Here is a 16,375-nt window from a genome sequence, read left to right as displayed (position 1 = left end):
CTAACTTGTCTGCAGTGTGGTTCTTGCAAAATAAGTGAGCACCACCCTAACATTTTGGTGCCGAAACCCGGGACCCTCATAGCCGCCATCTGGCTGATGGAGGACGACACGCTGTACACCGTCGACGGGCCAGCGTCCATTAGGAGGACCTGGTAAAGAAAGACCTAGGAAGGAAATTCTTCGCTGGGCCAGCATCTTAGGTCTGCCTTCGTCTGACAGAGGTGGATTGACGTGATCCGGCAGTGCAACGAACCAGGGGACAAGTTAACGCCCTAAAGTGGTGTGATTGTGCTGTGTGAAACGCGTAAAAGGTAGAAGTGCACGGGATATAGCTTGGGTTCAAGTCCCAGGGGAAGAAACAGGCTAAGAAAAGGAGAGCTTATTTTTTGTTCATCAAAGAAGCGCGTAGATTGTTCTTTGTCTGTTTTTCCAAGCTGAGGGATCTGGCTTGGGTTAGAGTCCCAGTGGAAGGAACGTGCTAAGAAACACGGAGCTTCTTTTTTGTTAATCAAAGAAGAGTGTAGATTTTTCTTTGTACGTTTTTCCGGACAAAGAACAGCTTGGGTTCAAGTCCCAGTGGAAGGAACGGGCTAAGAAAAGATAGAGCTTCTTTTTCCTAATTGAAGAAGGGCGTAGCTTCTTTTTTGTCTGTTTTTCCAAGCTGTGTTGGAGGGTTTTACACCCATCCTGGATAGGCTTAAAAATAAAAAGCGCTGGAGTTTGTGTGGTTGAGAGTGCGACTGGTAGGATAAATTGACTGCAAAGAGAATTTGGTGGAAGGTCAACTTAAACCTGCATTGAGGATCCTCAAAGAAAATAAAATAAAAAATAAAACTTGTATAAACCTAAAATACCAAATTAAGATGAGAAATAAAACCAGTAAATCCCTCGCTCTTGAAGGAGATGAGAAGTACATGGCGAGTAAATTTCTTAATTGTATGCAATACATGCCGAAGTGGAAGAAAAAGTATGGAGTAGAAGGAAAGTTGAAAGTTGAAGTCTGGAAGATAGTGGTTGATGTTTTGGAGGAGAGTGTGAATAGGAAGTCAAAGGGACTGAAAAAGAAAAGAAAAGAGAGAGAATTGATTTGTGCTAGACTGTGATTGAATGCTTCACAAGAGAGAAGAGAACAAATCCAAAAGACAAAAGATAGAAAGTTGAAAAGTGATGAGGGTGCAACTATGTTTGTCAGTGGCGCACTGTCCCAGCCACGGCTCCAGCCGCAGCTGGAAGTGCAGCTCAAGCGGAGCAAGACGGATCTTCCGCCTGTATGCAAAACTTGTATCCAAAACTTGTATCCAAGTTTAACAGACCTGCACCCTCCCCCATATAACTGAAAATAGATCATGGTCACATTACTAGAAGTCCTGTACAAACAAGAGGTTTGACCACTGCTGCTAGATTTCCCCAACATTTGGACAATGTTGATGTGTGCCCAATGATACAGGTGACAAACCCTATTGTAGGGGAGGGCCAACCTCCACATACGTATGTTTTTCGGCCATGGACTTTGGAAGAGGCAATAAAAGCAGTTGAAGGGGTTACCCCTGTTGCTGAAGACCCAGATAAATGGGCAGAAGACATGGCTGGAATCCTACATTCCTATAGACTGAATGGGCATGAGGCAGGAGAAGCTGCAATGTCTTCTTTGGGGAAAGACTGGGCAAAGGTTAGAGGTCATTATACAGGTAGAAATAATCAAGGACCCTTTCCCTATCCCGTTGAGGGAAATCAATTGGTAGGGCAGTATGCAGCACAATGGAATGATCTTGTGCAAAGAGTGCGAACTGTATTTTGAAGACGAGCGAATTCTGGTAATTTGGCAGGAATTAAACAGAAGCCTGGGGAACATACTGATGATTTTCGCTTAAGATTTGAAAAGGAATTCAGGGTGCATAGTGGCATCCCGTTTAATAATGCAGCTGAGAGTGCTTATCAGCAACAACTTAAAAATGCGCTCCTTACTAATTTCCGCCCTGAAATCGGCAACTGGGTGAGGAAACATTTGGTGGAAGTAGATATTGCAAGTGTGACAACAACTATGCAATGGGCCAGACATGCTGAAAAAGTGATCAAAAGAGGCAAAAGTTCTGATGTATTTCATCTAGGCAATGATGATGATGATGACCTAGAGGAAGATACAACTGTCTTCTTCCATGGGTCCCAGCGGGCCAGAGGAAGAGGTAGAGGCCAACAAGGTCGCCGGCCGCCATATAATTCAAAACCCCCATCAGATTCTGACAACTGTTGGAACTGTGGGAAACAGGGACACTTTGTAAGAGAGTGTCGTCAGGAAAAACGACACCAATCAAAGGGTGGAGGAAATGGCAGAGGAAAAGCCAAATTTTCAGCATGACTAGATTGCCCCCCTGTGGTCTCTTGTGCTCCTAAAGAGGAAGAGATAGTAGATGTCCATGCAGCATAGGACATTTTGAATGCATTAAAAGAAAAACCATATGTTACCTTAAACATTGGACGAAGTGAAGTAGAGTTTTTGAGTGATACCGGAGCTTGTAAAACCGTAATAAAAACTTAAGTCCCAAATCTAAAGGCCTCCCAAAATACTATTTGGGTAAAATCTGCTGATGGGCAGGTACACAAGGAGAGTATCTCCAATCCAGTTGTAGTGAGAGATGATGAAACGGGAGTCATAGCTTCAGTCTCGATTGTGCTATCCCCAAAATGTCCCATAAACCTTCTGGGACGAGATCTGATGACTAGATTGGGAATTGCAATAATTCCAGTAAAGGATGGCATGCGTGCATGTAGAGTGAGAGATGTAGAGTCATATGCTGCACAGGCAGGTGAGCGGATTTGCTGTTCTTATGACATCTCTGCTGAACAGAATCCCAAGCTACCAGACAATTTGCTGAGTGAAGCCCGAAAACAATTGACGCGACCTGAATCAGAAATGACATAATGAATTACATGTCACCATGACCAGTTCACTGATCCACAAGATGACTATATTGAAAGTTTTCTCAGTGACACAGAAGTATCTTTAACAATCACTGCTCTGTACACCGATCGCAGGTCATTTGCAGCTGCTGCTGTGCTCCTGCCCGCTCCTCAGGAAGACAAATACAAGTTGTCGGCTGTACCCCACATTTCATTGTTTAAACCTCACGGTATAACATGGGCAGATGTGGGTTGCCGGATTAAACTTGCTGGATATGTCACTGATTATGAGGACAAAGGTGATGGGTGGAGCTTCAGTACCAGTTGTGACATGTGGAAGCAAACTGTGTGTGAAGTAGCTGTTGGTATGGCATGCGCTTGTGTGCTTCCCTGACGAGTTAACATTTGTTTGAATGAAAAGGAGGAGGGGGAATTGGCTGGGCTTCCTGACAAACTGTGGACAAAAGGCCCATCTGATGTAGGACTGTTAACATCCATTCCGCCAGTGCAGATCAAACCAAGATCAGAGTGGCGTCCAAGAGTTAAGCAATATCCTTTAAAACAGGAGGCAATAAACGGGATTGCCCCTGTTATAAATTATCTTTTGTCAGGAGGAATCATTAGGAAGTGCTCGGATTCTCCTTGCAACACTCCTATTTTTCCAGTTCGAAAGGCCATTAAATTGATTGGTGAATGATACAAGATTTACGAGCAGTGAATGATGCAGTGCAGACAAGAGCACCTAATGTGCCTGACCCGCACACACTTCTGATCACAGTAATTGATCTTAGCAATGCATTTTTCTCAGTGCCAATTCACCCAGACTCACAGTTTTGGTTTGCGTTTACCTTTAAAGGCCAAAGTTATACGTACACCAGATTGCCACAGGGAATTGCTGATAGTCCAACTATTTTCATTCAAGCTATCATGGCTTGTTTGGCTGATTTTCAGATGTCAAACAAAAGACAACTTCTAGTTTATGTAGATGATCTCCTGGTAGCCTCTGAAACTGAAGCTGCTTGCAAGGAAGACTCCTTAGCATTGTTACACTATCTCTGCAAAACAGGGAATAAGAACAAACTCCAATGGGTCAGACAGGAAGTGAACTATTTAGGTCACACGTTGACAGCTTCTGGAAGACAGATACAGAAAACCAGAAAGCAGATCATTGCAGATGCACCGAAACCGGAGACAAAGAAACAAATTACCGTTTTCTTCCATGTATAATGCGCACCCTAAAAATGGCATGTTTATGCTGGAAAAAAGCCTGTACCCATGTATAATACGCACCCAAATTTTGACTCCAACTTAAGTCTGTGAACATAAAATTATATCAGAAAAAAAGATCATCTTTGGGAACAACCGGATGTTATTCTGCCGGTCAGTATCACTGCGCATGCGCTAGCATACTCAATAGCGAAGAAATGTTTCGGATTTGTGTAGGGTACATTGTGACAGCAAACGAGCAGGTGATCTAGCAAGCGTCTGATACGAGAGCATTGTGTTTGTATGGAGCATGTTTGAAGTGAACAGCAGAGAAGAAAGCGCATCTGTAATGGCGGCCTCCGTATGATATCCGGATTTAAAAAAAAAAAAAAACAATTTTTTTTTTTTTTGGACCCATGTATAATGCGCACCCCAGATTTTAGGACAAAAAATTAGTTAAATTTTGCGCATTATACATGAAAAAAAACGGTATGTCATTTTTCCGGGCTCTGCAATTACTGCAGAGCATGGATCCCACATTATGCAGAAAAGACGCAACCGCTGCTAGATATTGCGCATGGAGTCGCCATGGCGATGACAGAAAAAATAATGTGGACACCAGCAGCAGATGATGCTTTTGTCGTGCTGAAACAGGCTCTGATGGAAACCACATCTATTATCTTGCCAGACTACAATAAAACCTTTGTACAAACAGCAGACTGCAGGAATGGTTTTATGACCTCAGTGTTGCCGCAGAGTCATGGCAGCAAACTACGACCAATTGCATTTTATTCAAAAACATTGGATCCAGTGGCTCAATCCTTACCAGACTGTGTCCAAGCAGTATGCGCGGCAGCGCTTGCAGTGAGACAATCTGCAGATGTGGTGCTCTTTCACAAAATGGAGCTACTAGTTCCACATTCTGCAGATGTGTTGCTACTACAAAGCAAGATGAACTTTTTGTCACCTACCAGACACCTATCCTACACTGCTACGCTTCTGTCACAACCACACATTGTGATAAAGAGGTGCACAGTCCTTAACCCAGCAACGTTGATCCCGTTGCCAGGGGATGGCACCCCACATAACTGTTTGGGTCCTACAGAACATCTACAGCTGCCCAGACAAGATTTAATTGACACACCACTTGACAAAGGGGAAAAGCGGTTTGTGGATGGGTCATGTTCGAAGGATACTAAAGGGAACAATCAAAGTGGGTATGCAATTGTGGAATTGCCAAACCAGATTGTTGAAGCAGAGAAGCTTCCATAAAACAGGTCAGCGCAGGCTGCTGAGCTGATTGCACTAACAAGAGCTTGTCAATTAGCGGAAGATAAGGAAGTCACTGTATACACAGACAGTCAGTCTGCGTTTTCTACTCTGTTCTATTTTGCAAAACAATGGGAGCGCAGGGGGATGACAACATCAACTGGTAAGCCGGTTACCCATGCCTCCTTGTTAAAAGACTTGTTACAGGCCATTCATTTACCTGATAAACTAGCTGTTTGTAAATGTGCTGCTCACACCACAAGCACAGATGGCCTCGAATGGAAACAGATTAGCGGACAGAATAGCTAAAGAAGCAGCAACAGGGAAACATGGCCATGAATCTTTTTAAATAGATTCAGAGGACACGCAACTCATAGATAAGACTATACTGACAGATATGCAGGGCAATGCTCCAATGGTGGAAAAACGAATGTGGACGACAAAAGGTGCAATAGCGGATACAGATAATATCCTCCGCATTGTTGACAAACCTGTTTTACCTAAATCACTTTTTAAGGCAGCAGCGATTGCGACACATGGGCCTTGCCATGTGTCGACAGGGGGGATGAGGTCCATCATACATCAACAATTCACTACCTTTGGTTTGGATGTTTACTTGAAAAAAAATTGTAAAGCATGTCCCGTTTGGTGAAACATAATCCACAAGGAAACATGAGACCTAAGAGAGGCTCATTTCCAAAACCGTCTTACCCATTTCAAATCATGCACATGGATTTTATTGAGCTCACACAAAGTGGACCTCACAAATACTGCCTAGTGATGATTGATGCATTTTCCAAATGGGTGGAAATAGTTCCATCTAAATGTGCAGATGCCTTAACAGTGGCAAAAGCCATTTGCAAAGCCATCATACCAACTCATGGCATCCCCCAAACCATTTACAGTGACAATGGTCCACATTTTGTGAACCAAGTGGGACAGAACATGGCTGTACACCTTGGGATAACGTTAAAAAACCACTGCGCTTACCACCCTTCCAGCGCTGGCCTGGTTGAACGAGCAAACTATACTATCAAAAGCAGGTTGAAAAAATGCATGGAAACAACAGGGAGATCTTGGCCAGAGTGCCTAGACTTAGTGAAGCTCTATATGAGAATCACCCCCACTTCAGAAGGGCTAACACCTTTTGAAATCATCCACGGGAGACTATACGTATAGACTACCTGTGTTCCATGCAGATTTACAAAAGGCAGATGAAGAACAGTCTTTGGCAGATTACATGATCAGAACGCTCAGACTGACAGAGGTGGCAAATGCAAATTTACTGCCGCCTGATCTTTCATCCTCACAGGTCGACAACACCATCAAGCCAGGAGACTGGGTCTACATCCAAGTCATCAAAAGAAAGAACTGGGCCAGCCCGCAGTGGGAGGGACCATTCCAAGTCTTGCTGACTACCCCCACGGCAGTAAAGATCGCTGAACGGCCCAGCTGGATTCACCTCAGCCACTGCAAGCTACAAGAAGTGCTGGACCCCTCAATTCGGCGTGGTGGGGAAGCCTGACTTCAAACTAGCCTCATTGTTTAGGGTTAGACGTCTCAATGTTGATGAAGCGAACAACAATCCCCACTCCGCTAGGCGAGGGTATGCCTCGGAGTCCGTGTCATCCAAGTAGCAACGGGGCTCCATATGCCAGGTGGATCCTCTGCTGCGTTGTGGTTGGAGCGTGCTATGGTCTATGGACTCAACTGAACAGACATTCCCTCTCAACCTTGGGCCGACATCTCGGTGGACTTTGTCACGGGGCTTCCTGCATCAAATGGGAAGACGACGATACTCACGGTGGTGGACCGGTTCTCCAAGATGTCTCACTTCATTGCCCTGCCCAAGTTGCCTTCAGCTAAGCGAACGGCAGAAGTTCTCATGGACCACGTTTTCAGAATGCATGGATTTCCGCGGGACGTCGTTTTCGATAGAGGCCCCCAATTTGTGTCCAGGTTCTGGAAAGAGTTTTGCAAGCTCATAGGGGCCACCGTGAGCCTCACTTCGGGCTATCACCCGGAGGCGAACGGCCAGGCGGAGCGCATAAACCAGCAGCTGGAAACAGGCCTCCGCTGCCTGGTAACCCAGAACCCCTCCTCGTGGAACAAGAATCTAACGTGGGTGGAATACGCCCATAACTGCCTGCCTACCACGGCTACCGGGATGTCCCCCTTCATGTGCGTATTTGGCTACCAGCCCCCGGTCTTCCCCGATAGTGAGCCGGAGGGGTCCGTTACCTCGGCGCGCGCCGTGGTGAGACGCTGTCGTCACATCTGGGTGGCGGCACGAGCCACGCTGGTTCGCCAGGGCGATAGAGTCAAGAAGATGGCCGACCGGAGGCGGCACCCGGCGCCCGTCTACCGGCGAGGCCAACGGGTCTGGCTGTCCGCCCGGGACCTTCCCCTCTAGGTGGGCTCCAAGAAGCTGGCTCCCCGTTTTGTGGGTCCGTTCCCCATTTCCAAAGTCGTTGGTCCAGCCGCTGTACGACTCCGCCTGCCCCGGTCGCTTGCCGTGCATCCCACCTTCCACGTCGGGAAGATTAAGCCAACCAGGGAGAGTAGGATGGTGCCGGCTCCCAAACCGCCTCTGCGGACAGTGGGGGGTGGGCCTGCTTACACGGTCAAGGAACTGTTAGACGTGCGCAGGACGGGACGGGCAGTTCCTGCTCGACTGGAAGGGTTATGGGCCAGAAGAGCGGCAATGGGTGCCACGAAGCTATATCTTGGATCCCAAACTGCTTGATGACTTCTATGCGCCTCACCCCGATGCTCCTGGCCCGTCTGGGATCCGGCCCTAGAGGGGGGGGTTATGTCATGCTGTCGTGTTTTATGGGTTGTTTTTATCGTATCCTGTCCTTCGTATTGTCACTTCCTGTTTTATTTTCGTAACTCTCGTTTCAGTTCGTGGGTCCTTCCTCTGCGCCTCAGGCCACTTGACTTCCCTGATCCCAACTGTGTACACCTGGCAAAGTGTCATCATTAGAGGCGGTGTGGAGAGGGCGAACCAGCTCGATGACTTTTTTAACATTCAAAAACACTGAGAACTTATTTTTATACTTGCGCATTTAGATTATTGAAAGCCTCGTCTTATGATAAATTGACTAAGGAATGAACTCCAATTACTAAAGGTTCCAAGATTAAACTTGAGTCTAGCAAATCGAAATTAACAGATGATAATTTGGTTTCACAACACATTTTCTTCCTGCTTTCTCTGTGTGCTTGGTTTGAACCTATTCAACTGTCAATAAAAGAGTGACAGACCAACCATGAGTCTGATAGGTCTCTCTTCGTCAACATCGATGGGGACATTGGTGCTCTGGATCCACGTATTGGTGCAGAGGTGCCTCAGGCGGACATACGAGTTCCTGGAAGCAGGCACTCATTCTACGGTCTCCATTTCACATTCAATGCATTAGTGTTATACTCTGAAAAGCCAGTAGGAAGTGGGCAGTACCGCGGAACAAAAGAATCGGTCTTTTGCAAAGTGGTGGGATCCAGCTCAAAGAGTGAGGCAATGTCGTTGCCATGTGTCATGGCCACCAACTTATATTTGATCTTCTCGCCATGCGAACGCTTGCTGCTGCGACTTCCTTCCATCTGCACAAAGATCCAAAGTTAGGCCGATGGTCCTCCAATAATCCAGTATGTTTCCTGCTCACCAAGGAGGACATCTCTGAACTTTCCCCTCGATAACAAGGATTCTCCTGTACAAACAAGAGAAAAAACAGTTAATTTATATTTTATTGATCAATATTTTTTTCTGGAATGAGGTATTCAAAAGAAACACACACGCACGCACACACACGCTGGAAATTGCTATGGTATGTCAAGTGGCAAGATGGTGTAAAATTAGGTATTGAATTTGGCCCAGGCACATTGGCTATCCCAAAACATCTAGTAGTTCCAAAATGTCACCAGGAGATGGTGTTAAAGCTTGACATAGGGGTGACTTGATGGAAATTAACAAATCTAATAAATTAAATTGTTAGCAATTGGGAGGACACGACCTGTTCAAACACGTAGCAATGCACAATTTTGGAATATGAGTTTGCTGTGCCATTATTTTAAGATGTATCAGCTTGAGCAATATCAATATACCGTAATTTCCAGACTATAAGTCGCTCCGGAATAAAGGTCGCATCAGCCATAAAATGCCCAAAAAAGTGTAAAAAACATACCGTTTTTTTCTATGTATAATGCGCCCCCATGTATAATACGCTGGAAAAAAGCCTGTACCCATGTATAATACGCACCCAAATTTTGCCTTTTTTTCTTTTTTTTTTTTAGTCCCAATGATCGTCACACACGCATCTGGGTGTGGTGAAATTTGTCCTCTGCATTTCACCCATCCCCGTGTGATTTTGATCCATCCCCTGGGGGAGAGGGGAGCAGTGAGCAGCAGCGGCGCCGCGGTCGGGAATCATTTGGTGATCTAACTCCCCAATTCCAACCCTTAATGCTGAGTGCCAAGCAGGGAGGCAATGGGTCCCATTTTTATAGTCTTTGGTATGACCCGGACGGGTTACTTAAGTCCGTAAACATAAAATTATTTCAGAAAAAAGATCATCTTTGGGAACAACCGGATGTTATTCTGCCGGTCAGTATCACTGCGCATGCGCAAGCACACTCAATAGCGAAGAAATGTTTCGGATTTGTGTAGGGTACATTGTGACAGCAAACGAGCAGGTGATCGAGCAAGCGTCTGATACGAGAGCATTGCGTTCGTATTAGGGATGCACCGAAATAAAAATTCTTGGCCGAAACCGAAAACCAAAAATGAGGAAACCAAGGCCGAAAACCGAAACACCGAAAGAAATGTCAGTTATTAGAACCACAGCATTTATGGCTACATGTGTACTAACCTCACTAAAATCAAGGCATTGCGATAAACCAGTTACAAAAGTGTGAAAATATTTATTTAGCACTGACATTACAACACTGCACAATATAAATTAAAATTCAAAAATAAAATAAAATAAAATAATTAACTTGACCCAACTCGTGTACATTAAATAATAATTTACAGGCTTATAACTGACTGGCCTGCTGAAAGACTGTAAAATTAAATATGTTCTCTTATAAAAACACAAAGAGAACTTTCTTACCTTTTCAAAAACGTCCCCCACAGACGGAGTGGGCGTGCTCGGTGTCAGTTTCCTTTTCTGTGTCGCCTTCTTCTCATATTCAGAATGGCGATCGGGATGTTTGGATTTCAGGTGATGAATTAAACCCGACGTGGAGAAACTTATTGCAGATGCACCCCCTCTTGAAATTTCAGCATTGCATGTTTTGCAAATCGCTATCCGTGGGTCTTTCTCTGAAATAGTGAAATCAGTCCACACCGCAGACATGCTGGCTCTTATCCCGTTTTCCCGCGTGCTGGCTGCGCTGTTTGCTCACGTCATCACAAGTTTCGGCCGTGTTGTTTCGGTGATTTAGGTCTTTCGGCCAAAAACCGAAAATGCACTTTTGGGTCATTTTCGGCCGAAGATTTTTGGTGGCCGAATTTTCGGTGCATCCCTAGTTTGTATGGAGCGTGTTTGAAGTGAACAGCAGAGAAGAAAGGAACAAGGCAAAGTGTTGTGAAATAAAGTATTACCTGCAATACGCATTTTGTTGTTTGCTGATTGAAACTGCTAATTAAACTGTAAATTGAAACTAATAGAAAGAAAACTGAACTCTCGCTCTTTATATAGTCAAAAAGTCAAAGTCTGCTTTATTGTCAACGTCTTCACATGCCGAGACACACAAAGAGATCGAAATTACGTTTTCTCTATCCCACGGTGACAAGACATATTACACGATAGACATACAAGTAAACGACGCAATATAAAAAACAAGAAGGCACAAATAATAAGTGTAATAATAAATAATAAATAAACAGATAACACAACAAATAAGAGCCAGTGTGCATACAGACAGTAAAAGTACAGGACGCTACGCAGAACGGGGAAGCGAGTTCAGGATTCTGACAGCCTGGAGTATGAAGCTGTTTGAGAGTCTGGTGGTGCGGGAGCACAGGCTTCTGTACCTCTTCCCAGAGGGCAGAAGCTCGAACAAAGAGTGAGCGGGGTGACTCACATCACTCACAATCGTGGTCGCCTTGCGGGTGAGATGGGAGGTGTAAATGTCCTTCAAGGAGGGGAGCGAAGCACCAATAATCTTACCAGCCGTGTTCACTATGCGCTGCAGGGCCTTCAAGTTGTAGTGAGTGCAGCCGCCACCCCAAACAGCAATACAGCTGGAGAGGACGCTCTCAATGGTGCCGCGGTAAAATGTAGTCATGACGGCCGGAGGAGCGCTCGCTCGCCTGAGTTTCCGCAGGAAGTACAGGCGGCGCTGGGCTTTCTTTGTCAGTGATGCGGTGTTGGTGGACCAGGAGAGATCCTCACTGATGTGCACCCCCAGGAACTTGGCGCTGCTCACTCTCTCCACCACAGCACAGTCGATGGTCAGCGGCAGGTGTTGGGTGTGACCCTTCCGGAAGTCCACAACAATCTCCTTGGTCTTGTCAACGTTCAGCAGGAGGTTGTTGTCCCTGCACCACGTGGTCAGAAGGTCAACCTCCAGCCTGTATTGAGTCTCGTCTCCCTTGGTGATGAGACCCACCAGAGTCGAGTCGTCAGCAAACTTCACTATACGGTTGTCGCTGTAGGTTGCAGTGCAGTCATGCGTCAGGAGGGTGAAGAGCAGCGGACTGAGCACACAGCCTTGGGGGGCCCCCAGGCTCAGCGTGATGCTGGCGGAGACTTTGTCGCCAACAAGTACTACCTGTGGCCTCTGACAGAGGAAGTCCAGTAGCCAGTTGCAGAGGTAGGTACTGAGACCCAGCGTGTCAAGTTTGCTGATGAGGCGTTGTGGCACAATGGTGTTGAAGGCAGAACTGAAGTCCACAAACAGCAATCTCACATACGAGTCCCTTCTCTCCAGGTGGGTGAGGGCCGAGTGGAGGGCAGAGCAGATGGCATCCTCAGAGGACCGTTTGGCTCGGTACGCAAACTGGAAGGGGTCAATGGTGGGGGGGAGAACGGATCGGATGTGCTCCATGACAAGCCGCTCAAAGCACTTCATGATGATGGGCGTAAGTGCCACGGGGCGGTAGTCATTGAAGCAGGATGGATTGGGTTTTCTTCGGCACAGGTACGATGGTGGCAGCCTTGAAACACGACGGGACGACGGCCTGCTGCAGGGAAATGTTAAAGATGTCCGTGAAGACACCCGTCAGCTCCCCAGCGCAGTCCTTCAGCGCTCGACCCGGGATGTTGTCAGGGCCCGCCGCCTTACGGATGTTGATAGCGGCAAGCGCCCTCCTCACGCTGTTGGCGGAGAGGCACAGGAGCAGCTAGTGTGAAGGGGGAGTGGCCTTCAGCGGGCAAGTGCTGTTCTGAGCGTCGAAGCGAGCAAAGAAGCGGTTGAGGTCATTGAGCAGACGGACGTCGCCTTCACAGCTCTGCGGCGGGGGCTTGTAATCCGTGATGGTCTGAATGCCCTGCCAAAGGCTCCGTGCATCCCTGCTGTCCTTGAAGTGGGCGGTAATTTTGCACAAGAACGCCCTTTTTGCATCTTTGATGCCCCGGGACAGGTCAGCCCTCGCAGTCCTCAAGCCAGCCTCATCCCCTGCTCTAAAGGCTTTGTCCCTGGCCCTCAGCAGCCTGAATGGCCTCCGGTTAGCCCGAGTGACGATGGATTTTGAGTGAGTCACATCATCAATGCACTTCCTGATGTAGAAGGAAACAGAGTCAGTATACTCCTCAATGTCTGTCCGATCGTCGCAAGTGGCAGCCCTCCTAAACATGTCCCAGTCAGTAGAGCCAAAGCAGTCACGCAGTGCATCAGAGGCACTCTCAGGCCACACCCGTACCTGCTTGCGAACTGGCCTGGACGCTCTCACCATTTGTCTGTATGCGGGCAAAAGCATAACAGTGATATGGTCAGAAAGTCCAAGTGGGGGAGGGGGGCGGCTTTAAAAGCTCTTTTATGCGAAGAGTAGACCAGGTCCAGGAAGCTGTCGCCACGCGTAGGAAAATTAACATGCTGGTGAAGCCTCGGAAAAACAGACTTCAGGTTAGCATGATTAAAATCCCCAGCGAAGATGGTGAAACCGTCAGGGTGCGCTGTCTCTTGTTCACTGACAGCCTGGTACAGTTCACTAAGAGCCGCGATCCCGTCGCCTTCGATGTTGGAAGGCAGAATGTAAACCGCGACGAGCAGAATCACGGTATATTCCCTTGGCAGATAAAAAGGACGGCACTTAATGATCACGAACTCCGCCAGTGACGAGCAGTGCTTGCATACCACTACAGAGTCCCGGCACCATTCGTCACGGATGTAGACGCATATTCCACCTCCACGAGAATTCCCCCCTTGTACAATGGCCCGGTCCGCCCGATAGCAAGCTAGCCGCTCCAGATGTACAGCAGAGTCCGGAATGTTGACAGTCAACCAAGTCTCGAGCACACAGCAGTCCCGCACTGTCCGGTTTGTAGATCGCAGCAAGCGAATGTAATCCATTTTGTTGTCCAGCGATCGAACATTCGCCAGAAGAATGGAAGGCACGGCCGGGCGAGCAGGGTTGGCCGCCAGCCTGGCCCGGACGCCCCCGCTTTTGCCCCTCTTCAGCGAGGAGCACACCGCTTTCGACACTTCCCAACCGGGGTAGGAATAGCAGACGAGCCCGGCGACGCTTCAGGACGTAGCAGGCCGAGCTCCTTTAATGTTCCCACATCAAAGTCCAGAACTCGACAAAACTTGCTTTGGCCGATGTCAAGCAGAACCTGCCTGCCGTACTTGAAGCACGACTCAGTACGACGAGACGAACAAAAAAAACTGCCGGACAAACACTCATTAGACGGACAAAACACCGTTTGGGCGGGACAGAGAGAGGTTGCTGCGTATGCACGCGCCGCCATCTTGAATATAGCTGACGTGTCTTGCGCATCCGTTCTGCGCATCGGATCCATAGTGCGCATGCGCAGTGATACTGCCTCCGTATGACGTCCGGTCCGCGATGGAGATTAAAAAACAAACAATATTTGACAATAACACACCATCAAGGATTGCACCATCGCATCCAACGATGTGTCGTCAATTATGAATTTTACTGACTAAGTGTGTTGGGCAGGATGGCTGAATGCGATGCGCGATTGACAACAAACAAGAAGAAAGGTGATTTCAAGTTTTATTTTGAGGGAGATTTGTCATAGAGAGTTTTGCTATGTGTCTAGGTTGCCATAGTTTCTGTTTGCGTCGCCCCTCCCTTCCTGTGTCACCTCATTCAATGTAACCGCGGTCACCTGCCTCGTGTTTCGTGATTTGTATTTAAGTCCTGTCTGCCCCTCGCTCACCGTCATATCATTGCATGTGTTACTGTCATAATGTCTGTTTGGTTTCTGTTCCTGTCTTTGGTAATGTCACCCTGTCTTTTTGTTCCACGTCTTTGTCGGTCAGTCTTGATGTTGGTTTTGTTAGAGAGTTATGTTAGTTTACCAAGTCTGTGTTTTGAGTTCCTCCAATGAACCCTGGTCCAAGCTGCACTTGCTCCTTTCCACACTCCATCCGTGACAAGATTTTCTTCAAAAATTGTTGTACCATGATTTTCTTAAAAAAAATAAAAATAAAAATTTGTACCCATGTATAATGCGCACCCCAGATTTTAGGACAATAAATTAGTTAAATTTTGCGCATTATACATGGGAAAAAATGGTATATAAGTTGCTCCGGAGTATAAGTCCCATTTTGGGGGGCAAAACACAAACAAAGAGCTGAGAACGGCCCTGACGTAACATTCAGAGTTATTCAAAAAACTACCGTTTTTTCCATGTATAATGCGCCCCCATGTATAATACGCACCCTAAAAATGGCATGTTGATGCTGGAAAAAAGCCTGTACCTATGTATAATACGCACCCAATCTTTTTTTTTTTTTTTTTTTTTTTTAAGTCCCAATGATCGTCACACACGCAGGGAGGCAATGGGTCCCATTTTTATAGTCTTTGGTATGGTCTTAACTAGGCTGGATGTAATTTTTTTTGTTGGCGTTGATTTCTCCGACTGCCCGTAAAGGCACCACCAGGATCAGTGCGGACATGTGAAAAAGGCGTGTGCACGTGAAAAAGGCGGCTCTGTATGGGAGAGACGTTGAAGAGGAATAAAAACACCCTTGGAAACCAAAACTTGCCCCTCGTCGTGACTCGGAGCCGCAACAAATGTTTCGGATTTGTGTAGGGTGCATTGTGACAGCAAACGAGCAGGTGATCGAGCAAGCGTCTGATACGAGAGCATTGCGGTCGTATGGAGCGTGTTTGAAGTGAACAGCAGAGACGAAAGGAACAAGGCAAAGTGTTGTGAAATAAAATATTACCTGTAATACGCATTTTGATCGTCCTTTGTCAACAATGCGTGCGCGCCGCTGACGGCGCATGCACTTCAAAATATTCCACAGGCCCATATACCGAAATATAAATTATATAGCAAATACCGTTTTTTTCCGTGTATAGTGCGCCCCCATGTATAATACGCACCCTAAAAATGGCATGCTGATGCTGGAAAAAAGCTTGTACCCATGTATAATACGCACCCAATTTTTATGAATTGTTTTTAATTTTTTTTTTTTTTTTTTTTTTTAAGTCCCAATGATCGTCACACACGCAGGGAGGCAATGGGTCCCATTTCTATAGTCTTTGTTATGGTCTTAACTAGGCTGGATGTAATTTTTTTTGTTGGCGTTGATTTCTCCGACTGCCCGTAAACGCACCACCGCGCTCCGTGCGCGCACGGGAAAGAGGCGGCTCTGTATGGGAGAGACGTTGAAGAGGAATAAAAACACCCTTGGAAACCAAAACTTGCCCCTCGTCGTGACTCGGAGCCGCAACAAATGTTTCGGATTTGTGTAGGGTACATTGTGACAGACAGCAAACGAGCAGGTGATCGAGCAAGCCTTGTCTGATACGAGAGCATTGCGGTCGCATGGAGCGTGTTTGAAGTGAACAGCAGAGAAGAAA

General features: G+C 46.7%; 1 protein-coding gene across 2 annotated transcripts in view; it reads right to left on the bottom strand.

Moving 5' to 3' along the window:
- The window catches only part of itpr3 (inositol 1,4,5-trisphosphate receptor, type 3), a 534,890-nt gene that overhangs the window by 334,849 nt on the left and 183,666 nt on the right, over positions 1–16,375 (bottom strand). For both annotated transcript variants that reach the window (XM_061272597.1, XM_061272598.1), the window contains exons 10-12: positions 9,036–9,080; positions 8,831–8,973; positions 8,642–8,741 (exon numbers count right to left, since the gene is read on the bottom strand). In XM_061272597.1, coding sequence (XP_061128581.1) covers positions 8,642–8,741; positions 8,831–8,973; positions 9,036–9,080 — 288 coding nt within the window. The remainder of the gene's footprint in view (positions 1–8,641; positions 8,742–8,830; positions 8,974–9,035; positions 9,081–16,375) is intronic.

Source organism: Syngnathus typhle, linkage group LG2 (genome assembly GCF_033458585.1).
Source record: "Syngnathus typhle isolate RoL2023-S1 ecotype Sweden linkage group LG2, RoL_Styp_1.0, whole genome shotgun sequence".
In the NCBI taxonomy this organism is placed as follows: domain Eukaryota; kingdom Metazoa; phylum Chordata; class Actinopteri; order Syngnathiformes; family Syngnathidae; genus Syngnathus; species Syngnathus typhle.
The sequence above is the reverse complement of the archived record's forward strand: the minus strand, read 5'-3'. Positions and strand labels throughout refer to the sequence as shown.